The following is a 27,892-nucleotide window of genomic DNA, read 5'->3' on the forward strand; positions in this document are numbered from 1 at the left end:
CTAACCCTGTGGAAACGCATTCCTAACAGCTCTGTGGATACATCGAAACCAAACAGACGGCAGCAATTTAAGGCAATGGTTCACCGTCATATTCTCACGTGCAATTAGGGATAAGCAATAAAGGCTTGGTGATGCTCAGCCCAGGAGTGAATACAATAAACTCCTGATAAATTTATTGGAGGATTCCCTATTTTTTAGTGCTTTTCTCTGTATCCAGGGCACCAGGGTAGCTCCACTCAGCAACCCCTATCCACCCACCCACCCCTCCCCCTGGCCAAGTGATTAACAATAAAATACTGAGCAGAGTAACATTGTGAATTCTGTGTGCGTTTCTGTATTGATTAAATCCGTAGCCCTACAGGATGGGGACACTGGATTAGTGTCACACAATGCAATCACTGGCTCAGGAAACGTGGCATCCCATCGCAAGTTAGGAGTCCTTACAACTGCTGACCTGTTTAAAAGGTCAGGGGAGAGCCATTGTGAACTTTGACCTCCCCAGCACTAGCCCACGCTGTTACTTTAAGACCCAATATATTCTCGCATGTCAACGTACCAACTACAGAAGCAAAGTTCCAGTGAATCCCATTGCTTTGCAGAACCACAACTGACTTCGAGGTGAACATGGAATATTGTGCACTTCAGGGTCAGAGTTTAATAGGCAGGAGGATAATTTAACCAACGTTCCAAGAAAAGGTAATGGCTCTGGCACTGATGTAAAGGCACATGGACTGGAAGGGGGAAATACTGACCCAGAATCACGATGATGGAGTTACTTCAGTGTCGGAGATGGTTAATTAAGAGCTGTACTTTGCAAATGACAACAGTCACCAGAATAAATGGAGTTTCAAAATGTCCCAACCAAACCTGGTGAGTTAACAGCACTCTCTCCCCTGCATCTTTCTGTCGCCAAGCCCCAACGCTGGAAACATCTAAGTCACATTTTCACCTGGGTGAAAATAAATGTAGGGATTTCAGGGAAGCGTTAATGCACTCTGAGATTCTGCTTCCATTTGCTGCCACACTTGCAGGGTAGGAAAATACTGCCACCTGCTGGAAACAACCAGAGCTGTTGGTCAGTCAGCAACCAGCTCAAACTCTTGTCGGTCACAGTGCCCACTCTGCCCAGTGGTGAACATACATACATCAGGTCATATCAATTAACAACTAATTAACAGGCATCAGTTTTAAAAAAAAATGCTTAAAACCATTTTTAAAAAAAATATAAAGCAAATATAATCCACTGCAGTGAGGAGGGAGTGGGAATTGTCAAAGTAGCTCATTACTGTGTCTGTCTATCACACAGCTCACCCTCTCACAAATCTCGTTCCTTGTCTTGCCCTCATCCTGCTTGCGTCTACCTGAAAACTGCTGGCAACCCCAAGTCTAATCTCAACACAAGGAGGAAAGAATTAGGAGTAGGCCATTCTAACCTTGAAGCCTGCTCTGCCATTGAAAGTGATCATAACCAATCTCACCTTTTCTCACCAATCTCATGGCCTCAACTCCACTTTCCATATCCCTTTAGTCCAGCAGCAATTACAAATCAGTTTACCTCCTCCTTAAACAGAGGCCCACCGAACTCTGGGGTAGTAAAGCGTGCAGATTCAGGGCCCTCTGATAGAAGTTCTTCCTCCTCAACTGTTTTAAACTTAGATTAGATTGCTTACAGTGCGGATTGCTTACTTGCCCAACAAGTCCACACCGACCCTCCAAAGAGTAACCCACTCAGACCCATTTCCCCGATATTTACCCTTTCACCTAACACTACGGACGATTTAGCATGGCCAATTCACCTGACCTGCACATCTTTGGACTGTGGGAGGAAACAGGAGCACCCCCACGCAGACACGGGGAGAATGTGCAAACTCCACACAGTCAGTCACCTGAGGCAGGAATTGAACCTGGGACTCTGGCGCTGTGAGGCAGCAGTGCTAACCACTGTGCCACCGTGCCGCTCACTAACCTGCCATCCCTTGGCCTAAAACTATGGGGACCTCTCTCTCTCTCGTTCCAGACTGCCCCCCCCCCCCCCCCCCCAAGGGGAAACACCCTCTCACTGTTTACTTTGTCAGTTCCCTTTAGCATTGTCAATGTCTCGGTTAATTCACAGTCAATAAGGAGTGTGACAGACCTGTCGACGTCGGTCTCAGGGAGGAGATCGTAGCAGCCCTCTGTGTAGTCGTTCTGAAGGCTCTGTCTGTCCGGGAAGTAGTCGGTGGTGAGTGGCAAGCAGGCAGGTGTGGTGAGTGACTTCCAGTCAACACCCACTGTGCAACAGAAACTGGGCACTACAGGAGGAGCAGACAGCATCAGAACTTCAGCGCGTCAGAAAATCATATGGACACCGAATTCCAGGACAGGGAATAATAAGGGGAGAGGGGAGGGAGGAAGGGAGCAGGGGAACGGAGGGAGAGAGGACGGACAAAAGGGCAGGAAGGACGGGGGGCAGGGTCGGGGCAGAGAGAGAAAAGGACAGCGGGAGGGAGGAAAGAGAAAATTAAAGCCGTTGATTGAGCAAAAAAGGGAAGGAAGTAGGAAGAGTGAGAAGAGAGAAAAAAATTATTATTAGCTGTTAAAATAAAAGGATTCTTGCTATCCAAATTTAACATGCATATACATCATTGTGCATCATTTGACAGCAACATCAAAACACAAAAGATGATGTTACCGTAGGAATTGCATATAAATGCAATATAAGCATACAAATTAATTGCAAAGTGTGCAAAACAAGAGGAGGGATTACTTGGTTGTCAATTATATTTTTCATTCATTGTTAAACATTAGTAGGACTGGGTCATTAGGGTCGATAGAGGTTGCACTGTTATACAAGACATCAGAGAGAGAGAGAGGCTGCACATGGGGAATGGGTCACAATCACAGACCATGCTGGTTATGTTTCAGAGCAGAGAGAACAGGCAGAGAGAGAGAGAGAGAGAGAGAGAGAGAAAGAGAAAGCAGAAATCACAAAGTGGAAAACAAACTCAATCCAGCACTAAATCCTGCAACATTCAGTAAACACGGTTTGAATCCTACTGCTACACCAGGAAGCAGGCACAACCTTTTCCAAGCTTGTTCACTGTCAGGGCAAGGTGAAGGTTCCTAGCTGCGGCCGGTAAGTGGTATCAGACACAAACGTTAATATGTGAATCAGAACAGGCACAGATACAGGCACCCTGCCCAGTTTACAACAGGATTATACTCAATAGTTAGTTTAGTGAGAGAAGCTGTTGTTCCAATTAGAAAACCAACCTGTTACAACTAACAGTTAGTCCAGAGAGAGAGACTGCTGCTTATGGCTTCCATTAGTCACATTAGATGCAGTTAGTGATAGCCTGACTGAATGCACTTTTTAATCCCTTCAAGTCTATCCCTTCCTTTCCAAGGGGTGATCTCCCATGGACACAAATTTCCGTCCAGTAACTCAGCTGAGTGCCTGCGCCTAACCAGCGAGTCTGGGCAGTCAGACACTCAACAGGAGAGCCAGTCTAACCCTCCCTTGCACGGACACGTGGACGCCACAGTCAGTGGGTTATCGTCCCAGCTTTCGGATCTTCCCCTTCCGCCAACCCTGACCTAACCGACGTCTGCCCCCTTCCCCAGACTGCTCTCGTGGGTAGAACATAGATAGAGAGTGAGGCATGGGTTCACCCCATACCCCTTGTCAGGGCCCTCCAGGATCTAGGCATCTTTCCATCTACAGCACTACGATTGAGGTGGTTCAAATGAATAATTCTGTTGTGGATATGTTCCAATGATTTTCATATCTCAGAAACGGACAGTTCAGGTGACCAGACCTTTTGGCCGGCAGTCAAAATTATTTGGAAACTTGGAACAGCAATTTTCACTTGCTTGTTTTTTCCCTCCTGTCAGCTGAGTGATGTTAATGCCGGCTGACTTCTGGCTTCCTCCCTGAGCTCAATGATAATAGCCCCCCTCCCCCCCCCAAAGTGTTAGATGGGGCTGAGCTCCAAGCACTCAGCACAGGGTGAGACACTGAAGTTGGAGACTGCCGGTCTGGGTGCTGCCACCCACTGGGCTTTGGCTCTCGTCACGAGACCAGCATTCCCCCATCTAGTGTGTGAATGGCAGCAGGAGACAGGAATTCAAAGCTTGGCCCAGAGGGCGTGGTCCCAGCCCTGGAAGCTCAACCGCCATTCCCGGTCATCTCCATTCCGGCTTTAGGCACAAACTCAGATCGCAGAGAACAAACTCGGACAAGCGTGCAGGGTTAGGGCTGGATTTCAGAGTCAGTTGTGGCAAGATGGGTGAGAGAAGAGCTAAGCTCTCATAGGGAGGGGGGAGGTGGTGGTTCAAAACAAAATGGAGGGGATGGAGGAATGGTATCAAGGTATGGATCAAAACAACGGAATACCGACGTTCCAGCTGATAGGAGTCTGGATGAGGTTTTTAACCGGACCTTACTGTGAACTGCGTTCCAACGGTTATGTAACATCATCCATACCACACCAGCCTGACACAAACGTTAAACGCATGGCTACAAGGCTGAGGAGTCCCGATAGTGACCAAAGCTTTCCAAGGTGAGGTCATCTATCGGTGCTTTATTAAAGCACAGCTTACTGTCACCTCACATGGAGCACTTGGTGAGTTTAAAGACGTTGCCAGGACAGAGAGTACGCGGGCACAACTGAGCGGGAAACATCACAACAGCGCATAAAATCTAGCGTCCTAGAATCCTCACGGTATGGAAGCAGGCTATTCAGCCCAGGGAGTCCACACTGACCCTCCGAACAGTATCACACCCAGGACCACCCCGTCGCTGCCACCCTGCATTCCCCACGGTTAATCCTGCACATCCCTGGATACCGTGGGGGCGATTCAGCGTGGCCAATCCACCCTCACCTGCGCATCGTTGGTGAGTGGGAGGAAACTGGAGCGGACACAGGGAACCCATGCAGACACAGGGAGAATGTGCAACCTTCACACAGACAATCACCCGAGGGTGGGATCGAACCCGCATCCCGGAGCCACTGAGCTGCCCCGAACCACTCAACATATATAAAAAAAAAAATCAGTAAACAGAATACTGTATAAGATAGCAACATTGGTTCGGGGTTGGGCAAATCCCATTAATTCAAGGTATGTAGTCAGGTAGCCAGTGGCTAATGTCTGCTCTTTCCCTGATCATGGCGACACTGAGCTGGGAGACAGTGGGTATAGGCTTGGTCTACCACCCACAGGCAACGGAACATCAGACTGCCAGACACTCTCCTGCCCTGCTGCTTACACAGACAAGGCACTGTCCAGGCAGTAGGGTGAACCCATGCTAAAGGATCAGACAGCTAGACGGAAAAGTACGGACAAACAGACAAGAGTAAAATTGCTAAAGCATCTTGGGAAAAAAGACGCATGTGGCACAGGTCGACAAACATCAGCGGACGGTCTGACATACATACAATTCTTTAGCTATTGGGGTCGGGGAGAGAAATAAAGACAGATTTTTTTTTTAGTTCTCTTTACATTAAAGGTCAAAATGCAGTCAATGGGCAGCAGGTTAACTGATCATCTGAAAGGAGACAGGCAGGTTCTCTCCCTGGACATGAACCCGCCTTCTCTCTCCCCCTTCAGTTGACGTTGACCTGGTGGGCACTCGCACCGTACTTTCACTGTATATCGGCTGCCTTTTCCCCTCCTGAGACTGGCTCGATTCTATCAGGGACTCACTTGGGTCACGGCTGGCGGTAGGATCCTCATAGGACGATGCCTGGTTCAGTGGAGTGCCTGGAATGGAAACAGAGGCGATCAGCCGATTCCGATCCATCAGCGTACGATGCTTTGTGCTTTCTAACTGGCCGCTCGCCTTACCCACAATGCACCAGCAAACCGGTCATGGCCTCGTGGGATTATCACTAGACTGTTAATTCAAAAAACCCAACTCACGTCCCTTGGACCCAGGTTCAAATCCCACCATGGCAGATGGTGGATTTTGAACTCAATGATTAAGAAAAATTGGTTCACTCATTTCCTTTAGGGAAGCAATCTGCCATCAGTTCTCCTGACCTGGTCTGGCCTGCGTGTGGCAGCAGTGTGATTGACTTGTAGTCTCCCTTGGGCATTTAGGAATGGCCATCCATACGGGCCTAGCCAGTAACACCCACACCCAGTGAGTGAATAGACAAAGAGAAAGGCCAACTCAAGACTAAAAATAACCCACCAAGCTCCACGTCCCAAAACAGTCAGCCAGCATTCACAGCTGGGAAACCAGATCAATCTGGTTTTACATAGAGAACGCTGATAGCTGAATGATACACAACATTGTGGGCGGCACGGTGGCACAATGGTTAGCACTGTTGCCTCACAGCGCCAGAGACCCGGGTTCAATTCCCGACTCAGGCGACTGACTGTGTGGAGTTTGCACGTTCTCCCCGTGTCTGTGTGGGTTTCCTCCGGGTGCTCCGGTTTCCTCCCACAGTCCAAAAATGTGCAGGTCAGGTGAATTGACCATGCTAAATTGCCCGTAGTTTTAGGTAAGGGGTAAATGTAGGGGAATGGGTCTGGGTGGTTTGGCTTCGGCGGGTCGGTGTGGACTTGTTGGGCCGAAGGGCCTGTTTCCACACTGTAAGTAATCTGATCTAATCTAAAATGAAGGACACTCCTGAACAGGCATGGAGGGGAGTGCAAGGGCTGTCTTCCTAATTGTGAACCAAAACCGACTCATGCTCCATGAAGTCATTGGGATGGTTACATGAATAGGTAGGGTTTAGAGGGATATGGGCCAAGTGCTGGCAAATGGGGCTAGGTTAGGTTAGGATATCTGGATGGTATGGATGAGTTGAATCAAAGGGTCTGTTTCTGTGCTATGTCGCCAAACAAGAGCTGTGAGGTGATTTGACTAAGTCCCTGACAGTGAACCAGCCTTCCTTTTGTATTTTAATTTAACCGTTCTGCTGTAAGTAATGTCATCCTGCAACTGGACAGTTTCTAAAGGCAGGTTCTTTACTAGTTGGCTCCTGCTCCCTGCCTATCCCAAGAAGCCAAGTCGAAAACATGCTCACAGACAGATCCCAGTATCACACTGGAGCAGTTAGTGGGCCATGTTACACGGGACTGCACTCGGTGAGGATCGCCAATTTGTCTAAATATACAATCCACCTGCAATTGTGATTTATCATTGCTTAATATCATCAGAAACTGCTGCTGTTCACGGCCTTGAAGAGATTTGCTGCAGGAGTGCCTTAAATCGGGGACTGCACATGAGATGGTGCAGATGTTCACGGTATTTGCCGATCACCGGTTTGAATTAGTGACTGACCACCATAGCTTCATCCACAGGCCTGGCGTCTGGCTGGTATCCCTGAAAGTGGCTGCTCAGCTGAAGTCTCCTCTGCCCTGCCCTGCACTCAGATGACACTCGTGTAATGTGGGACACACTCGTGGCGAGTGTTCCCAAGCTTAGCATGAGATGCCAAGACAAAGGTTTATCAAGGGTTGGGCTTGTCGGGGTAAATGGCTAATGCTCTTTCAGCACAGATACGAGATTTAAAAGGCATCTGGAAGGATACATGACGAGAAAGGGTTTAGAGGGATATGCTGGCAAATGGGACAAGATCAGTTGAGAATATCTGCTCAGCATGGTGGAGTTGGACCGAAGGGTCTGTTTCTGTGTTGTATGGCTCTGCGACTCTACACACCAGACAGGAACATGACACTGGAACAGAAGGATTCAACCCTTCATGGGGAAGCAGTGGAACTGAACCCAGGATGGGGGAGAACATGGCTGGGGATGTGGAAGGGGTAGGCCTAAACCTCTCAAGATTCCAAGTTTCTTTAAATAGATAAACACAAGGGACAGTAAAAGGAATTGGGCAGAGTTTAGTGCAGCTGATGAAACTTGCAACATCTCACCTTCTGCTCAGCTTGCTGTTTCCATCATTTGCTATTGCAGGTTCAGATTTCCAGGTTTGGGTTTGGAGATTTATGTAACTGCCTATTAATAGGAACCAAGTGGGTAATATCAGAGGTCGCTGAGGATGCCTGGGCAAGGACAGACTACACTGAGGCACAACCCAGGTGAGTAAACTAGGAGGTGCAATCTCTGGAAAGGAGCTTTGTTGCCTCTTTGTCTACCTTTCTGTTCAGGAACAAACCTTTGCCTCTTTAGCCAGCTCTTCAAACCATTAAACACCCTTCTCTGTTTCATTTATTTGGAGTTTATCTCTGCCTCTGATTAGAAATCACCGTCAAGTGGCCATTCTGAAACTGAGGGGCAAAATTGGCAAAGCATTGAGGGGCGATTTGGGTGGGGAAGAGCTTCTGATTAAAATAGGAATTCCATCCTGTACTCAGCCCTGATTCAGACACTTCCAGCAGCCTCCACTGGGTGGCAATCAGATGCAGGAACTCTGGACGTCTTCCCTCACCCCTCACCCCACAGCCCTCTGAGAGATCAGCCCACTCAGTACATCACAGGGACAAACACAGGATCGCCCTGGAGTCTTGATATTTAAGTCAAACCTTCCTTTCCTTCTCCAAAGTTCTTGAACACATTATTGTCTCTCAAACTCAGGCCAATCTTTCCTGCCACACCATAAACTGCTCCAAGTCACAAAAAGCATCCTGTATAACTGTGGCCATGATAAATGCGTCCATTCCTCACTGGTCTACGGCCTTTAATACACTGTTTCCTACTAGCTCTCTTCACAGTTAACCAAGTGAACTAATCTTCTTCCAATTCGGTCTACCCAATGACTCCTGTCCTCACAACCCATACCACCTAAAATACTCTCCTTGGCCCAGACCCAAATCTCTCGTTTGCACGCTGCGCCTCACCAACAGCATCTGACATCATAGACTCTCCGAACAAAGCCAGCATGACCTCCCCGCGACCCACTCGGCATCTCCAAACTGCCACAATGCTCCTCTGGTGAATGAGTTACAAGGTAGGCCGATATGAGGGCGCCCTATTCTTTTCGGCTGGAAGCGGATCTTCTGATATGAGGGGGGGGAACAAAAACTAGAAACAATTGAAGTTCAAGAAATGCTAGAGTCTGTGTGCAGAGACTATCAAAATGTCTTGAGCAATCAAGTTGGTTAATAGAATGCTGGCCTTTATATTTGGATGACTAGAATATGCGGGGGTAGAAGTTATGTTTCAGCTGTACAAAGCCCTGACTAGACTGAGGCATTATGGGTAGCTTTACACAGGAAATCAATGGTAGAAGCGCAGGATAGATTTACAATAACAAGATTTCCAGGGTTAAATTACAAGGAGAGATTACGCCAACCAGGACTGTTCTCCACAGAACTGAGAGAGTTTATCAAAGTTCTCAAACTGGGCAGCACAGTGGCTCAGTGGTTAGCACTTAGCACTGCAGTCTCACAGCACCAGGGACCCGGGTTTGATTCCAGCCTCATGTGACTGTCTGTGTGGAGTTTGCACACTCTCCCCGTGTCTGCATGGGCTTCCTCCCATAATCCAAAAGGTGATGGCCACGCTAAATTGCCAAGTTAGGGGTAAATAGAGGGTAGGGGAATGGGTTTGGGTGGGTTACTCCTCAGAGGGTCGGTGTGGACATGTTGGGCTGAAGGGCCTGTTTCCACACTGTAGGGAATCTGATCATTAAAAGAGCTGATTAGGGTTATCAGACAGTAGTTGTGGAGTTTAGGACAAGAGGTTAGTATTTAAACATTACAGCTAGATTTTCCAGGAGTGAAACTAAGGAACATCTCTATGAACAACGGGTGATGGGGATTTAGAGTTCTTTTCTGCAAATAGCAATTAGATCAATTGTTAACCTTATTTTAATCATTCTGGAGATATCAGCCTCACTGGCTAGGCCAGTATTTCTTGCACATCCCGATTTGCCGAGAGGCCAGTTAAGAGTCACAAGTCGTCATGCTTATTTGGGGAGCTGGTACTAACACGATGGGCTGAACAGCCTCCTTCTGCACAGTAATACGGTGGTTCTGTGAGTTAACCACATTGTGTGCATCTGGAGTCACGCACAGACCAGCCCATGGGCAGATTTCTTTCTCTAAAGGATAGGAGTATACAAGATGCATTTTTCTGACGATTAACAATGGTCACCATTTGGCTAATTGTTTGCCAAATTAGCCTGAGATTCTGGATTGCTTAGCCCAACGACATTATCAATACACCACTGCCCTCTAAAGAACAAAAAAACAGTACAGCACAGGAATAGGCCCTCTGGCCCACCCAGCCTATGCCAACACGTGATCGGTTCTAAAGTAAGAAACATCCTTGCCTCTTTGTGGTCTGTAACCTTCTATTCCCTGCCTATTCATGCATGTGTCAACACGCCTCTTAAACATCGCTATTGTATCAGTTTCTACCACCTCCTCTGGCCCACATTCCAGTCTCTTACCACCCTCTCTGTGTAAACAACAACTTGCTTCTTATATCTTCTTTAAACTTTCCCCCTTTTACCTTAAACCCAGTGTCTCCCTTGTAAGTGATATTCCTACCCTGGGTAAAAGACGCCATTCTAACCATGCCTCTCATAACTTTGTAAACTTTTATCAGGTTGCCCCTCGGCCTCCAACGTTCGAGTGAAAGCAGACCAAGCGTGTCCAATCTCTCCTCACGGCTAACACCCTCTAAACCAGGTAATGTCCTGATAAGTCATGTCTGCATCCTCTCCCAAACCTCCACAATGTTCTGGTAGTGTGGTGACCAGAACTGTACACAATATTCCAAATGTGACCAAATATTCGATACAGCTGTGCAGCCTGAGTTGTCAACTCTTACGCTCTGTGCCCTGATCAATGTAGACAAGCATGCCATACACCTTCTTGACTAACTTACTGAGTGGACATGATTTGGAGATGTCAGTGTTGGACTGGGGTGTACAAAGTTAAAAATCACACAACACCAGGTTATAGTCCAACAGGTTTAATTGGAAGCACACTAGCTTTCGGAGCGACGCTCCTTCATCAGATGATAGACACTATCACCTGATGAAGGAGTGTCGCTCCGAAAGCTAGTGCTTCCAATTAAACCTGTTGGACTATAACCTGGCGTTGTGTGATTTTTTTTACTGAGGGGAGGAAGGTTGAGGGGAGATGTCAGAGGTGGGTTCTTTACATGGAGAGAGGTGGGTGCGTGGAATGTGCTGCCAGTGTTGGTAGTAGAGTCAGATACATTAGGGACATTTCAGAGAGTTGGATAGGCACATGGATGAGAGTAAAATGAAGGGAATGTAGGTTAGTTTCATTTTAGAGTAGGATAAAAGGTCATTGAGGACCGAAGGGCCTATACTGTACTATGTTTTTATCCACTTGTGTTGTCACTTTTAGGGAGCTGTGACCTGTATATATAGATCTCTCTCTGTATGTCAATGCTTCTATGTGTTCTGCCATTTACTGTACATTTCCCTCCTATGTTAGACTTTCCAAAAGGCATCACCTTGCATTTTATCTGGATTAAACTCCATCTGCTATTTCTCCGCCAGGGTCTCCTGCTGTATCCCCTGGCAATCCTCAGCTCCCCGAGACTGTGCGTCATCCACAAACTTACTAACTGGGCCAGCTACACCCTCCTCCAAATCGCTTCTACATATAATAACCAACAGGGGTCACAGCACTGATCACTGTGGGATACCATAGGTCACAGGTCTCCAGTCAGAAAAACACCTTCCATCACTCCTGTCTTCTATGACCAAGCCAGTTCTGGATCCATCTCCCCAGCTCACCGTGGGTCCCATGTGACTTCACCTTCTGTATTAGGCTGCCATGAGGGACCTTGTCAAAGGCTTTGATAAAATCCATGTAAACACCAACCTACCCTCATCAATCATCTTCAACACCTCCTCCAAAATCTCAATCATGTTTGAGAGACACAACGCCATGGCTAGAGGGCATTACGAGACAACCACATTCCTGCGGGTCTGGAGTCACGTGTAGGTCGGACCAGATAAGGATGGCAGTATCTGTGTCCCTCCCTAAAGGACATTAGGGAACTAGATGGGCTGTTCATGACAATCATTAGATTTTTTTAAAAACAGAATTCAAACTCTACCTTTTGCATGGTGGGATTTGAACCTGGGTCTCCAGAACATTACTTGGGTCTCTGGACTAACAATCCAACAAAACTTCCACTAGGCCATCACCTCCCACCTGGCCAGGCCCATTCCCTAATACCAGGTCAACTATAGGCCGGTTTCCTGATTGCACAAATAGCACGTTGCTTTAAGACACCCTCTTGGATGCACATAACAAACCCCTCCCCAACTGGCAGGAAGGGAGACCCAAGTCAATATAAGGGAAGTTAAAACCAACCAACACATTTTTCCATAATCTGTCCCATATCTGCTCCTCAATCTCCTGCTGGCTGTTGAGAGGTATGTAGCACAACCCCAAAGTGATTGCACCCTTCCTATTCCTCAGCTCTACCCATGTAGCCTCACTGGCTGAGGTTTCCTCCCACAATAAACCTGTCATATTCTCCCAAATGAGTAACGCAACTCCTTCACCTCTTTTGCAGTCCTTTCAATCTCGCCTGAAACATCTAAACCCTGGAACGTTAAGCTGCCAGTCTCGTCTCTCTCTCTCTCTCTCTCTCTCTGTATCTCAACGAAGTCTCTGTGATAGGTACAGCATCATAGTTGCATGTACTGATCCAAGCTCTAAGTTAATTGACCTTACTGGTCATATTCCTCACGTTAACATACAGTTCAGACTGCCAGTTCTGCCATAATCAGTAACCTCGCCTTAATCATATTGGCCTCAGTTTCTGACTCCCTGGTCATTTTACTTGCTGACCCTACTGCTCTGGTTCCCACTCCCTCGCCACACAAGTTTAATCATCCCCATGCCAGGATATCGGTATCCCTCCAGTTTAGGGGCAACCCATCCTTCTTGTACAGGTCCCACCTGCTCCAGAGGATACCCCAATAATCCATGGCTCTGAAGCCCTCCCCCTCCTATACCAGCTCCTTAGCCACATATGTAAGTGTACTACCTTCCTATCCCTAACCTCACTGGCATGTGGCACTGGGAATAATCCCGAGATTCCAACCCTCGAGGTCCTGCTTTTCAAGTTAAGACATAATTCCCGGAACTCCCTTTGCAGGACCTCATCAATCTTCCTGCCTATAGCCACACATACCACGACCTCTGGCTGTTTTCCCTCCCTTTTGAGAATGTCCTATGGCCGCTCAGAGCCATCCTTGACCCTGGCACCGGGGAGCCAGCACAACACCCTGGAGTCACCTTTGCAGCCGCAGAAATGTCTCTGACTCGAGAGTCCCCTATTACCGCTGCTCGACTGCACTTTGACCCTCCCTGTGACTGTTCTGGTTGTTACCATCCCCTGACAAACACAGCTCTGGGTCACACAGCTGCCATGATGGAATGGCCGAACGGGCCTGGGGACAGAATGGCCGAGCGCTGTTAAAGTGCACTGTGAATACAATCACATGCCGAGCTCTTCTGGTGCTATGGGTAGCATCCCAACCTCTCGGCCAGAATCGAGTCTAACCTCAGGGCTTGTCGGCACTGAAACGCGGGTTTGTAAGAGGCTGACTGCAAATCCTTCCAGTGCAGGCTGGAAGACTGTGATGGAAATTAAATCGACTAGACTCAACTGTTAGCAAGAGCAAAGAAAAGAGCTTTATTTAAATTCTGCAGAATTGACCCAATACATTCATTCAGATGCCTCAATGTAAAGGGGTACTGGAGCATAATTCAGATACTGGTCTTATACTGTTTCTTATCACACTCTCAAGGGCAAAGACTGGGAAACCTCAAGTTGTTATCCTCTCATCCCCTGGTCTTGGACATAACAGTTCTTCAGCTTTCGCTGAGTTTGACTGTCACAAGGTCAAGTTGAATGTTTACAAAGCTCAGCACAGACTCGAGCTGGCTGCAAACCTCATCAAAGGATTGCTTACAAAGCTCAGCACAGCATTACCTTTTAGAAACGCATTCTCTTTCAAATTTCACAGTAAATGTAAAATTTGTTAATTTTCCATTACAAATACCAGGGCAGCGGCTGGCAAACCACTGCAGGAGTTTGCCTGCAGGCTGGTGGACGCCAATCTGAAAGGATGCTCATGACCCAACCCTTGGAAACAAACATGGGAGAAAAGACGAGACGGAGCCCAGTGGAAGAATCATAACCAGACTTGAAACATTAACGGTTTCTCCCTCCACAGAAGCTGCCAGACCTGCTGAATTTCTCCAGCGCCTTCGGATTTTAGTTCTGATTTCTAGCGCCTGCAGTTTTTTGCAATTACAGAGTCGTACAGCACGGATACAGACCCTCCGATCCAACCAGTCCATGCTGACCATGTTCCCAAACCAAACTAATCCCACCTGCTTACCTTTGGCCTGTATCTCTCCAAACCTTCTACTTATCCAAATGTTTTTTAAACATTGTAACTGTACCTACATCTCAGGCTTCCTCTGGAATTTCATTCCACACACGAACCACTCTGTGTAAAACCGTTCTCCCCCTCATGCCCTTTTTAAAATCTTTCTCCTCTCACCTTAGAAATATGCCCCATAGTTGTGACTCCCCCACCCCGGAGAAAAGACCCATGCTATTCACTGTATCCATTCCCCTCATGATTTCACAAACCTCTACTGTTAAAAAGGCATACCGTGTGTTAGGTTTCATCGGTAGAGGGATTGAGTTCCGGAGCCACAATATCATGCTGCAACTATACAAAACACTGGTGTGGCCACACTTGGAATATTGTGTACAGTTCTGGTCCCCATATTTCAGGAAGGATGTGGAAGCATTGGAAAAGGTGCAGAGGAGATTTACCAGGATGTTTCCTGGTCTGGAGGGAAGGTCTTATGAGAAAAGGCTGAGGGACTTGGGGCTGTTCTCATGGGAGAGAAGAAGGCTAAGGGGGGATTTGATAGAGACATCCAAGATGATCAGAGGATTAGATAGGGTGGACAGTGAAAGGCTTTTTCCTAGGATGATGACATCAGCGTGTACGAGGGGGCATAACTACAAATGGAGGGGTGATAGATTTAAGACAGATGTCAGAGGCAGGTTCTTTACTCAGAGAGTGGTAAGGGGGTGGAATGCACTACCTGCTAATGTAGTCAACTCAGACACATTAGGGAGATTTAAACAATCCTTGGATAAGCACATGGATGATTTTGGGATCGTGTAGGGGGACAAGCTCAGAATAGTTCATAGGTCAGCGCAACATTGAGGGGTGAAGGGCCTGTTCTGCGCTGTATTATTCTATATGGTCACTCCATAACCTCCTATACTCCAGTGAAAGAAGTCTCAGACTATTTTTATAACTCAAACCCTCTATTCTCAGAAACGTCTTGGTTAATCTTTTCTGAACCTTTTCCAATTTAATAACATCCTTCCTATAGCAGGGTGTCCAGAACTGGACACAGTACTCCAGAAACAGCCTTACCAACATGACATCCCAACTCCTATACTCAAAGGTCAAAGTCAGGTCAGGCTGGTCAAGGCGGTGCCACGGGGAATACACCACATGGGTTTTGTTTAGTTGGAAAAGGCACAACACGTGGACATGGTCTTGCTGTTTGCAAATCACTTTGTCACTTAATCTGCCCTGTCATTCACCTTACTAGAGAGCGTCCTGCATCGCTGCCTCCACATACTTACTGACAAACTTTTATATCTTTCACTTGCACTTGTTCAAACAAATGTCATCTCGGTGAAACTTTAATTATGGGTCTCTCTGCTGTCATTGTCTACCGTGCTGAGGAGTTTCAGTCTTTGTCGCTTTTTATTTCGGAGTCCCCACAGTATTTTGGTTTCGCCATATGTATTTTGACAACAAAAAAAAAATTTCAAAACGACGCTGGCAATGATTTTTGAAATCTTTCTATAGATGATGGTGTCTGAACCCAGCAAGGGAACATGAGACTGCTTCTGAAATTAACACAACCGGCCTTCCACGAGACTGCTTCGGAAACTGGCATGACAGTTGACCACACTCAGGCCTTGCACTCACTCACCTGCACTGTGGCTGCTGGCTGGGCTGGTGGCAAATTCATCAGTTCCAGTACACCCCAGGAATGATAGGTTATCAGCGATCTGCTTGGCAGCGCTCCGCCTGGCAGAGGGGAGGGATGAGAGAGAAACCAGACATGCGTTAGAACAGGCAGCAGAAACCAGAATACCACTGGCAGCTGGCGACTGCAATTTGTTCCACTCTTTGACTTTGAATCAGTCACAAGAGCCCTGCCAGATGGAAGACAGGTTGTGATTAGAATTTCCTGGAGAGGTGAAGGACAAAAGTGACAAGACAACATACGCTCGCTGATTTGCCAGCCAAGATTCAGGATGTTGCAGGTCACGCTGATCACAGTCTCACTCCAGGAACAGATAAATCAGGAATTATTCCTCCCCCAACAGTGAGGGCGGAGGGTGAGAAAAGGCGCGGTACTATTTTACTGTGAAAGTTAAGACTTCAAAATGAAACCAGCTTTCGAAGGAATGGGTTTAGATCACATTACAGTGTGGAAACAGGCCCTTCGGCCCAACAAGTCCACACCGCCCCGCCGAAGCGCAACCCACCCATACCCCTACATTTACCCCTTACCTAACACTACAGGCAATTTAGCCTGGCCAATTCACCTGACCTGCACATATTTGGACTGTGGGAGGAAACCGGAGCACCCGGAGGAAACCCACACAGACACAGGGAGAATGTGCAAACTCCACACAGTCAGTCGCCTGAGGCAGGAATCGAACCTGAGTCTCTGGCGCTGTGAGGGTTGCCAAATCTTACATTAATTATACATTAGTATAAGACTGCAACCCAGAACAAGGAGAACCGTAGACTTAATGAGCAACGTTCATGGGTGAAATCAATGTTCTGACTATGTTTCTCACCATCGCTCGATATTATATTCCTGTACCCGGATCCTACACAGCCTGCCTAATAGCCACTGGATTTAGCTCATCTTGTGGCAACATGAAGTTCAGCTCTAGTAACATCACAAAGCAGGAAACGTATTGGGCCACCACCATTTGATATGCCAACTATGTTACAAAATGTCTGCCTGCCCATCCCAAATGTGAGGGCAGCTTGGACAGGTTTAAGCGAGGGTCAAAGATCAGTGACAGACAGGACAACACAGGGTGAACCTTCCCCCTCCTTATAAACAACAGCATTTGGGGTTTCCGGTGAACGCGGACTCCCAGTTTGGAATGACACAGGCTGACCGTGAAGCAAGCGGGCTAAGTCTGGGACATGTGAGAATGATCAGGGAGGCCCCCTTTTACTGGGGAGACACACCTCCAGAAATGGGTGTGGATTGTCCCAGGGGATTGTAGCCTCTGATTGAGGCTGACGGACTCCAGTGCGGTACTGAGGGAGTGCTGCGTTTTCGCTGGTACTGACATCGAAATGAGACTGCTCTCTGAAGGGGTCAAAGACAAAATCTGCTCAATATTCCTCCCTTAAACACTGCGGTATAAATCAGACACACTGCTCATTTGTCTAAACTGCAGTGTGCGGCAGCTTGCTGTGTGCAATCTGGGTCGTCGCACTGTCTGCAATCCACATCCGATCAATTAACTTTGACGCGTGTTGGGAAGGACGATCCAGTGCTACATAAATTCCAAGGCCTGGCATGACTTAACGACTGAGGGAACAATCGCGTCAAATAAGTTCGCAGTAAAGGGTACGGGCCTGAAACGGAGAACGGAAGAACTGCAGGCAGCTTGGGAAATCTGCGTCCACAGCCCGTGAAAGTAGCGTGGTGACCTGGAATGACTTGCCAGTTTGCAGCATGCAGACCAACCTTCCAGTCGCTTCATGGTAGGCCAGCTCCAGCAGCTCTGCGGAGGAGTGTGTGGGATCCTGCAGGCTGCTCCCCTGAAGCTCAGCCATATGCTGCCTGGTCTGGTGGTGGATCTGAATCGGTTCTCCAGAAGGACCTGTGAAAGAGAATGGACAGGTTCACACCCACATCACACAAACACAAAAACTGCTAATACACAAGGGGGGGGGAAGTGACTCAATCCACTAAAATGTTGGCTCAGCGATTCACAGAATTCCTGGAGGGCGGAAGCGGACCATTTGGCCCATCGAGTCCTGGCTGACCCTCCGAAGGGCATCCCACCCAGACCCATTCCCCTGCAGTTAGCATGGCCAATCCTCCTAACGTGCACGTCTTTGGACTGTGGGAGGAAACCCGCACAGACACGGGGAGAATGTGCAAATTCCACACAGACAGTCACCCGAGGCGGGAATCAAACCTGGGATCCCTGGAGCTGTGACTTAGCAGTGCTAACCACTGAGCCACCGTGATAGCTCAGCTCAGCTCAGCTCAGCTCAGCTGATGACATTCTTTCATCAAATGCAGCAAGATGTGGGTCCAAGTCTCATCCCAAGTTTCTGCCCACTTCAAGACTGACATCAAGGATGGACCGCCCCCTCCGAGAGTGCAGATTCTCTCTCGATTTTGTTTTGAATAAGACGGAAAATCAAGGATTGTTCCAATTGATGTTAAGGACACTACAGGGACGGCATGATAGCTCAGTGGTTAGCACTGCTGCCTCACAGCGCCAGGGGACCCAGGTTCGACTCCAGCCTCGGGCGACTGACTGTGTGGAGTTTGCACATTCTCCCCGTGTCTGTGTGGGTTTCCTCCCATAGTCCAAAGATGAGCAGGTCAGCTGAATTGGCCATGGGAGATTGTCCATAGTGTTCAGAAAAGTATGGGTTAGGTACGTTAGTCATGGAAAATGTAAGGTTAAAGGTTAAGGGGATGGGTCAAGGAGGGATACTCTTCAGAGGGTCCGTGTGGACTTGCTGGGCCAAATGGCTGGTTTCCACACTGTATGTGTTCTATGGCTCGTTACGACGAGTAGATTTTTCCAGCACTCTGAAAATATTCATCTTTCAGAAGCAGCAATCTGAGTGAACATGCTGTAATGATACTACTCCTTTACACCCATTCTGGAGAGTAAGCCCAAAATTAAAAGTTAAATTAAAATTTATTTAACAATCCGGGGGGACAGTCCCTAATTAAATGCAAAGTTAGCTCTTTCTTTTTGTGTTGTATATGCTGAGAATGCAAGTCACCAGACATTTTCGAACACTCATTATCGAACTAAATGGGCCACTGTTAACCTAGCCACTGGTTTTGGTATGAGAATGCACAAAGCTGTACTGAAGTTCACCGTCTCTTTAATATGTTTTAAAGGGGGGGGGTGCTGTATTGGATACTCTCTATGCAGTCACACAGCTAAGAGGGAAGATTGGGTTATCACCTTGGTACAGGAAATTGGGCTTGGCCTAACACTCTGGAACTCTGGAACTGTTCACCATGTCAGCTAAAGGACACAATTGACCAGTTGGTTGTTTTCCTTGTTTAAATTCACTGTCCCCCTCAGGAAAGTGTTTGTCTTTTGGTCAAGTCAAGTTGACATAGTCTTACCAGACCATAGGGCTGCACCCTTCGTCAAGAGAAAGGCCTGGTGAGTTTAACCTGAGGGTTACGAAGCCTCAGGCAAGGGGAGGGGGTTGAGAAGGAGAGTCCTTCACTGAAACCCCGGCTGGTGTGGGGATTGAACCCACGCTGCTGGCCTCGCCCTGCCTTGCAAACCAACCGTCCAGCCAACTGAACTAAACCGAGCCCCTGCTTGTAGGTACTGAACACTCAAACCAGAAACTCGTCAGGAAAAAGAAAAAAAAAAGTAAATGATCATTTCTTTTTTCTCTCAAAAATAACTGTGCTTGCTACTGGAAGCAAACCTTTCCTACTGTTGAGTAATCTCTTTCCGTACACAACTCAGTGCCATGTTAACCATAAAACACTGGCGTGGGTCCCACCTTTAGGAGGTGGGGGACATGATTCATGACCGGACCTCTCTGCTACTAACGGAGGGAAATCACTGCCATGATTAAAGTATGGACCAGTGTGAATCCCACTCGACAGGAGAGCTCTGTGGCCTGCATTGGGTGAGGCAACTTGGTAAACAAACCGGTCACTCCAGACAACAGGCGTGACCCCGATGAAGGGAAAACTGCACTCCATCTAGGCCATCACTTGGAGTACTCGGGATCACGGGGGATGTTGCAGCACACTGAGGAAGGGCGTTCCCCCCTCAGCAACACTGCCCTGGAGAGACCGGTCACCGAAGTGGAGACTAAACTGGCAGGAAGCGCTTGGAGACAGAGCCTCTGAAGGGAGGACGGCAAGGTTGATGTATCAAGTGGAAAGATTTCTGCAGGTGGTCAAAGATGAAGAATGTATCTGTTCATCTGACATTCGCCTCTCACACTGCCTATCATCCACCCAGAAACACATCAAAAAGCACTACCAGGACCTACCTCTCTCTCGCTCTCTCACACACACACACACACACAGACACAGACACACAGACACACAGACACACAGACACACACAAATATGGGATCCTCAATTGGGCAGCTGCCAGGCCTCATTCAGTATCTTTGGGCACATGCTGGGCATATATATGCACACACAGTTCCAACTCCATAATACTGTGTGGGCTATGCAGAACACAGCCAGCAGTACACCACACATTGGGGAACTTGCCATCAGCCTCTACAGTGCCACTAGAATCAGCTTTTGTCCACCCATTGCCATCTGAAGGTCAGAATTCTGTTGCGATTTTGTTTTGATTCATTCATTGGACGTGGGCACTGTTGGCTGGACCAGCATTTATCACCCTCTCCAGACCTGCCTGAGAGACAGACATTGGAAATGGATGGGGCATATTACCAAACCGTACTAACACAGTTTCCCTCTTCCTGCTCATCCTGACCTGCAGCCCACTCCTACTGGATCTTTATTTCTCCCCCTCCCTTTGCTTTGTTCCCATCTGCCACCGGCTGGTCCCTGCCCATGTCTGTCGACGTCACTCGGTCAACATGCTGCTGCTCCTGAGCCAATCCCGACTTGGCAGGTCAACGTCGGATATTCCTCCCTCCAGTTTCGGGCTCTGGGATGAAGGAGAGGCCCTTGGTGGCTCCAGCTGAACCCAACCCAGTATAACTTCAAGCAGACAGGCACAGGTCAGAGCAACACTGTCGCCTGCGTAATCCCCCCGGAGAAAATTATGATACCCCCATCATCAGACAGAGGCTGAACCTCAACAGGCCCATTCCTGATGAAGGGCTTTTGCCCGAAACGCCGATTTTCCTGCTCCTCGGATGCTGCCTGACCTGCTGTGCTTTTCCAGCACCCCACTAACCTAGACCCCCAACAGGTCAACACACAGATGAGCAAGTGCTTTCGGTTTCTATAATAAGTTATATTTATTGATGTCCTTTGGAAACTCGTCAATGCATTCACCACTGCGGCTGGTAGACACTGGCCTAATAAGCTTCATCTTCCAATGATCAGTTTGTTAGGCAATGGGTTTCAGATCCAATATCTGCGAAACTCACTCTCTGCTACAAAATGATGCAACGCTGTCTCTGTCTATTTCTGTAATGCTTGATAATTCGGCCAGACACCAGCAATCTGTGCTTTAGTTCTCCCACCTGAATCCTGTGAAGTTGAGAAATGTGTTCAGGAGCCTGGCTCCTGTTCAAGGAGAGGTTGTTTCAATTCCAGACTGAAGACACAGCCTCCTCTCCAGAGGGGCCAAGGAGGCAAACGTTCCTAATGGCTCATCAGCAAGGTTAGATCTCACGGAATACAGGGAGAACTAGCCATTTGGATACAGAACTGGCTCAAAGGTAGAAGACAGAGGGTGGTGGTGGAGGGTTGTTTTTCAGACTGGAGGCCTGTGACCAGTGGAGTACCACAAGGATCGGTGCTGGGTCCTCTACTTTTTGTCATTTACATAAATGATTTGGATGCGAGCGTAAGAGGTATACTTAGTAAGTTTGCAGATGACACCAAAATGGGAGGTGTAGTGGACAGTGAAGAGGGTGATCTCAGATTACAACAGGATCTGGACCAGATGGGCCAATGGGCTGAGAAGTGGCAGATGGAGTTTAATTCAGATAAATGTGAGGTGCTGCATTTTGGGAAAGCAAATCTTAGCAGGACTTATACACTTAATGGTAAGGTCCTAGGGAGTGTTGCTGAATAAAGAGACCTTGGAGTGCAGGTTCATAGCTCCTTGAAAGTGGAGTTGCAAGTAGATAGGATAGTGAAGAAGGCATTTCGTATGCTTTCCTTTATTGCGTACAGGGGTTGGGAGGTCATGTTGCAGCTGTACAGGACATTGGTTAGGCCACTGTGGAATATTACATGCAATTCTGGTCTCCTTCCTATCGGAAAGACGTTGTGAAACTTGAAAGGGTTCAGAAAAGATTTACAAGGATGTTGCCAGGGTTGGAGGATTTGAGCTACAGGGAGAGGCTGAACAGGCTGGGGCTGTTTTCCCTGGAGCGTCGGAGGCTGAGGGGTGACCTTATCGAGGTTTACAAAATCATGAGGGGAATGGATAGGATAAATAGACAAAGTCTTTTCCCTGGGGTGGGGGAGTCCAGAGCTAGAGGGCATAGGTTTAGGGTGAGAGGGGAAAGATATTATAGAGACCTAAGGGGCAACTTTTTCACACAGAGGGTGGTATGTGTATGGAATGAGCTGCCAGAGGAAGTGGTGGAGGCTGGTACAATTACAACATTTAAGAGGCACCTGGATGGGTATATGAATAGGAAGGGTTTGGAGGGATACGGACCGGGTGCTGGCAGGTGGGACTAGATTGGGTTGGGATATCTGGTCGGCATGGACGGGTTGGACCGAAGGGTCTGTTTCCGTGCTGTACATCTCTCTGACTCTATGTCTGCCCGACTCCAAAAAATATCCTGAGCCACCACAGAGTGGAGGTGGAGGTGGAGATGACAGAGTGCATTGGCGACAACACCTTTACTGCACCAACCACATGAGAAGAAGCTGAAGCAAATGACATCTGACGCTGAAAAGCGAGGTCAAGCAGCATCCGTGGAGAGAAAGCACGCAAATGTGCCAAGTCTCTGTCAGAACAAGTTGCTCTGATCGAATCATGCCATGATCGCCATGGATGCACCACCCAATCGTTGAAATATCAAAATAAACCAACTTATCAATTCACAACAAACCTCACCCCACCTGCCACTGGCTTGGTCAGCCTGTGCATCAAGCAAAAGAGAAGAGTCTTCATTATACAGCACCTTTCACAAACACGGGGTGTCTGAGCACACAACAAGAACGGAAGCCATTTTGGAAGCGCTGTGAAATGTCAGAAACAAGGCGCCTAATTTACACAGCGCTTTTGCCCCAAACGTCGATTTCGAAGCTCCTTGGATGCTGCCTGAACTGCTGTGCTCTTCCAGCACCACTAAACCAGAACCTAATTTACACACAGCGACTTCGCCGGGACAGCTCTGACATCAGTCACCAGATGACCTTAGTCGGTGTTTGGCCAAGAAATTAACTATTGGCCAGAATATCGGCCTTCTCTTCTCAAAATACTTGGAAATAAAGAGAGAGCAGACAGGGAAGCTCATCGGAAAGCTGTGCCCCGTATCTGATTGAGCTGGCAGCCCAGATGAATTACCCACGTTTCAGGATCGGCAGCAGAATGCAGAGGAGTCAGGTGATGGATGTGAGAGGCTAGACTGGGCCACAAACGGACAGATCCCCGCACAGCGTACTCTTGAATCTGATTGGTGAACCAGCAGGGTTCGCAGAAGCAAATCACAGAGAACTGGGATTTCTGTCAGAGCTTGAGTAATTCACTCCCAGAACTGATCAGTGAGGGGTAGGGAGGGGTAGGGAGGGCAGGAGAAAGACAGTCAGTGAAAGAGAGAGAGAGAGCAAGTGAGTGAGAGTCAGAGAGACACGGTGTCGCAAAGACAGTCAGAGAGAGCGAGGGAGGGTTGGAGGAGGGGAGGGTCGGAGGAGGAGAGGGTCAGAGGAGGAGAGGGTCAGAGGAGGAGAGGGTCAGAGGAGGAGAGGGTCAGAGGAGGAGAGGGTCAAAGGGAGGGGAGGGACGGAGGGAGGGGAGGGACGGAGGGAGGGGAGGGTCGGTGGGAGGGTCGGCGGGAGGGACAGAGGGAGGGGAGGGTCGGAGGGAGGGCTGGAGGGAGGGAGGGGAGGGCTGGAGGGAGGGAGGGGAGGGTCGGAGGGAGGGAGGGTCGGAGGGAGGGAGGGTCGGAGGGAGGGAGGGTCGGAGGGAGGAAGGGTCGGAGGGAGGAAGGGTCGGAGGGAGGAAGGGAGGGTGGGTCGGAGGGTGGGTCGGAGGGAGGGTCGGAGGGAGGGAGGGATGGAGGGACAGAGGAGGGGAGGGACAGAGGAGGGGAGGGACGCAGGGAGGGACGCAGGGAGGGACAGAGGGGGACGGAGGGGAGGGACGGAGGGGAGGGACGGAGGGAGGGGAGGGACGGAGGGAGGGGAGGGACGGAGGGAGGGACGGAGGGAGGGTCGGAGGAGGAGAGGGACGGAGGAGAGGAGAGACGGAGAGGAGGGTCGGAGGGAGGGGAGGGTCGGAGGGAGGGGAGGGTCGGAGGAGGGACGGAGGGAGGGATGGAGGGGAAGAACAGAGGGAGGGGAGGGTTGGAGGAAGGGACAGAGGAGGGAAGGGTCAGAGGGAGGGAGGGAGAGAGGGAGGGACGGATGGAGGAGGGGAGAGACAGAAGAAGTGGAGGGGCGGAGGAGGGGAGGGCCTGATGGAGGGGGGATGGAGGAGCAGAGGGTAGGATCGGAGGAGCAGAGGGCAGAGGGGGACGGAGGAGGGGAGGGACGTAGGGAGGGGGCAGACGGAGGGATGGGGGACGGAGGGGGGGAGACGGTTCAGAGGGGAGGGACGGAGGGAGGGGGGAAGAGAAAGTGGGAGAGAGAGAGAGTGAGTGTGTGTGTTGGGGGGGTGGAGGCAAGTCACAGAGAGAGAGAGAGAGAGAGAGAGAGGGTTGCTTCAGACTGCTCAGGTTAGGCACTGTAATACTGACAACAAAACAATAATGCTCAGCAAAATTTCTGGGCCTAACAACGTAGTGACATTAAAGCAATCGTCATTGAAGAAGGATGGCTTTCCAAGTGAACCCCCTGATGTGTCTGTGTTGTTTCCTGACAGAGATGCTCGGTGGTCTGATTGTCAACGATACAAGAGTGACGACCATCGCCCCCACAGTGACGATCATCGCTCCCACAGTGACGATCATCGCCCCCACAGTGACGACCATCGCCCCCACAGTGACGACCATCGCCCCCACAGTGACGATCATCGCCCCCACAGTGACGATCATCGCCCCCACAGAGACGACCATCGCCCCCACAGTGACGACCATCGCCCCCACAGTGACGACCATCGCTCCCACAGAGACGACCATCGCTCCCACAGAGACGACCATCGCCCCCACAGAGACGACCATCGCCCCCACAGAGACGACCATCGCCCCCACAGTGACGACCATCGCCCCCACAGTGACGATCATCGCCCCCACAGAGACGATCATCGCCCCCACAGAGACGATCATCGCCCCCCACAGTGACGATCATCGCCCCCACAGTGACGACCATCGCCCCCACGGAGACGATCATCACCCCCACGGAGACGATCATCACCCCCACAGAGACGATCATCACCCCCACAGAGACGATCATCACCCCCACAGAGACGACCATCACCCCCACAGAGACGACCATCACCCCCACAGTGACGATCATCACCCCCACAGTGACGATCATCACCCCCACAGTGACGATCATCACCCCCACAGTGACGACCATCGCCCCCACAGTGACGACCATCGCCCCCACAGTGACGATCATCACTCCCACAGTGACGATCATCACCCCCACAGTGACGACCATCACCCCCACAGTGACGACCATCACCCCCACAGAGACGATCATCACCCCCACAGTGACGATCATCACCCCCACAGTGACGATCATCACCCCCACAGTGACGACCATCACCCCCACAGTGACGATCATCACTCCCATTGCTCTCCAGCCCCTACACATGGAGAGCACTGTTCTAGTCCAACTGGAGAACCAGCAGGGATTGAACTCTGGACCACATCGGCCTGTATTGTTTGTACCAGACCCCGCGCAGCACATTGAGCAACACAGCTCTGAAGACACAGTTGGCAGCGAGTTGGTGGACACATGTGCCTGCGCTGCCAGTCTGTTACGCTTACCCACTGGGAATGTATGCATCCACCTCCTCCTGTTTGACGTTAGCTTCATTGGCATCCGGGAAGGGGCGAACGGATTAATGAGTGCCCGCTGGGGGGTGTACCCGCCAGGCCGAATATGGAGCATGGACTCAGCACTGCCAACGTGAAAACGGCCAGGGGCACTGGAATCTCTCTGCTGTGAGTCAATCATGCGCTCCAGGATATCTGAAAGAGTGAGTACACAATCAACAAAATAAAGGACAAAGCAGTCGCTCAGTCTGTCACAGTCATAGAGTCACAGAGTCACAGCACGGAAACAGACCCTTCGTTCCAACTTGTCCGTGGCGACCAGGTATCCCAACACAATATAGTCCCAGCTGCCAGCACCCAGCCCATATCCCGACAAACTCTTCCCATTCATATGCCCATCCAGATGCCTTTTAAATACTGCAATGGTACTAGCCTCTTAGGTCTCACTTGTGTACAGGAGACTGCACTGTGAGCAGCGTGTACAGGAGACTGCACTGTGAGAAACGTGTACAGGAGACTGCATTGTGAGAAACGTGTACAGGAGACTGCATTGTGAGAAACGTGTACAGGAGACTGCATTGTGAGAAACGTGTACAGGAGACTGCACTGTGAGCAGTGTGTACAGGAGACTGCACTGTGAGCAGCGTGTACAGGAGACTGCATTGTGAGAAACGTGTACAGGAGACTGCATTGTGAGAAACGTGTACAGGGGACTGCATTGTGAGCAGTGTGTACAGGAGACTGCACTGTGAGCAGCGTGCACAGGAGACTGCATTGTGAGAAACGTGTACAGGAGACTGCACTGTGAGCAGCGTGTACAGGGGACTGCATCGTGAGCAGCGTGTACAGGAGACTGCATTGTGAGCAGTGTGTACAGGAGACTGCATTGTGAGCAGTGTGTACAGGGGACTGCATTGTGAGCAACGTGTACAGGGGACTGCATTGTGAGCAACGTGTACAGGGGACTGCATTGTGAGCAGTGTGTACAGGGGACTGCATTGTGAGCAGCGTGTACAGGGGACTGCACTGTGAGCAGCGTGTACAGGAGACTGCATTGTGAGAAACGTGTACAGGGGACTGCATTGTGAGAAACGTGTACAGGGGACTGCATTGTGAGCAGTGTGTACAGGGGACTGCATTGTGAGCAGTGTGTACAGGGGACTGCATTGTGAGAAACGTGTACAGGGGACTGCATTGTGAGAAACGTGTACAGGGGACTGGATTGTGAGAAACGTGTACAGGGGACTGGATTGTGAGCAGTGTGTACAGGAGACTGCATTGTGAGCAGCGTGTACAGGGGACTGCATTGTGAGCAGCGTGTACAGGGGACTGCATTGTGAGCAGCGTGTACAGGGGACTGCATTGTGAGCAGCGTGTACAGGGGACTGCATTGTGAGAAACGTGTACAGGAGACTGCATTGTGAGCAGTGTGTACAGGAGACTGCATTGTGAGCAGTGTGTACAGGAGACTGCATTGTGAGCAGTGTGTACAGGAGACTGCATTGTGAGCAACGTGTACAGGGGAGTGCATTGTGAGAAACGTGTACAGGAGACTGCATTGTGAGCAGTGTGTACAGGGGACTGCATTGTGAGCAGCGTGTACAGGGGACTGCATTGTGAGCAACGTGTACAGGAGACTGCATTGTGAGAAACGTGAACAGGAAACTGCATTGTGAGCAACGTGTACAGGGGACAGCATTGTGAGCAGCGTGTACAGGAGACTGCATTGTGAGAAACGTGTACAGGAGACTGCATTGTGAGCAACGTGTACAGGGGACTGCATTGTGAGCAGCGTGTACAGAAGACTGCATTGTGAGCAGCGTGTACAGGAGACTGCA

The 27,892-nt window shown here is 49.4% G+C and overlaps 1 protein-coding gene across 1 annotated transcript in view; it reads right to left on the reverse strand.

Moving 5' to 3' along the window:
- depdc5 (DEP domain containing 5, GATOR1 subcomplex subunit) overlaps positions 1 to 27,892 on the reverse strand; it is a 221,816-nt gene that overhangs the window by 85,765 nt on the left and 108,159 nt on the right. Inside the window, 5 exon segments of the mRNA XM_072587095.1 lie at positions 2,135 to 2,291; positions 5,686 to 5,742; positions 15,940 to 16,037; positions 17,734 to 17,869; positions 26,046 to 26,249. Coding sequence (XP_072443196.1) covers positions 2,135 to 2,291; positions 5,686 to 5,742; positions 15,940 to 16,037; positions 17,734 to 17,869; positions 26,046 to 26,249 — 652 coding nt within the window.

The sequence above is a fragment of the Chiloscyllium punctatum genome, chromosome 17, assembly GCF_047496795.1.
Source record: "Chiloscyllium punctatum isolate Juve2018m chromosome 17, sChiPun1.3, whole genome shotgun sequence".
Lineage (NCBI taxonomy): Eukaryota > Metazoa > Chordata > Chondrichthyes > Orectolobiformes > Hemiscylliidae > Chiloscyllium > Chiloscyllium punctatum.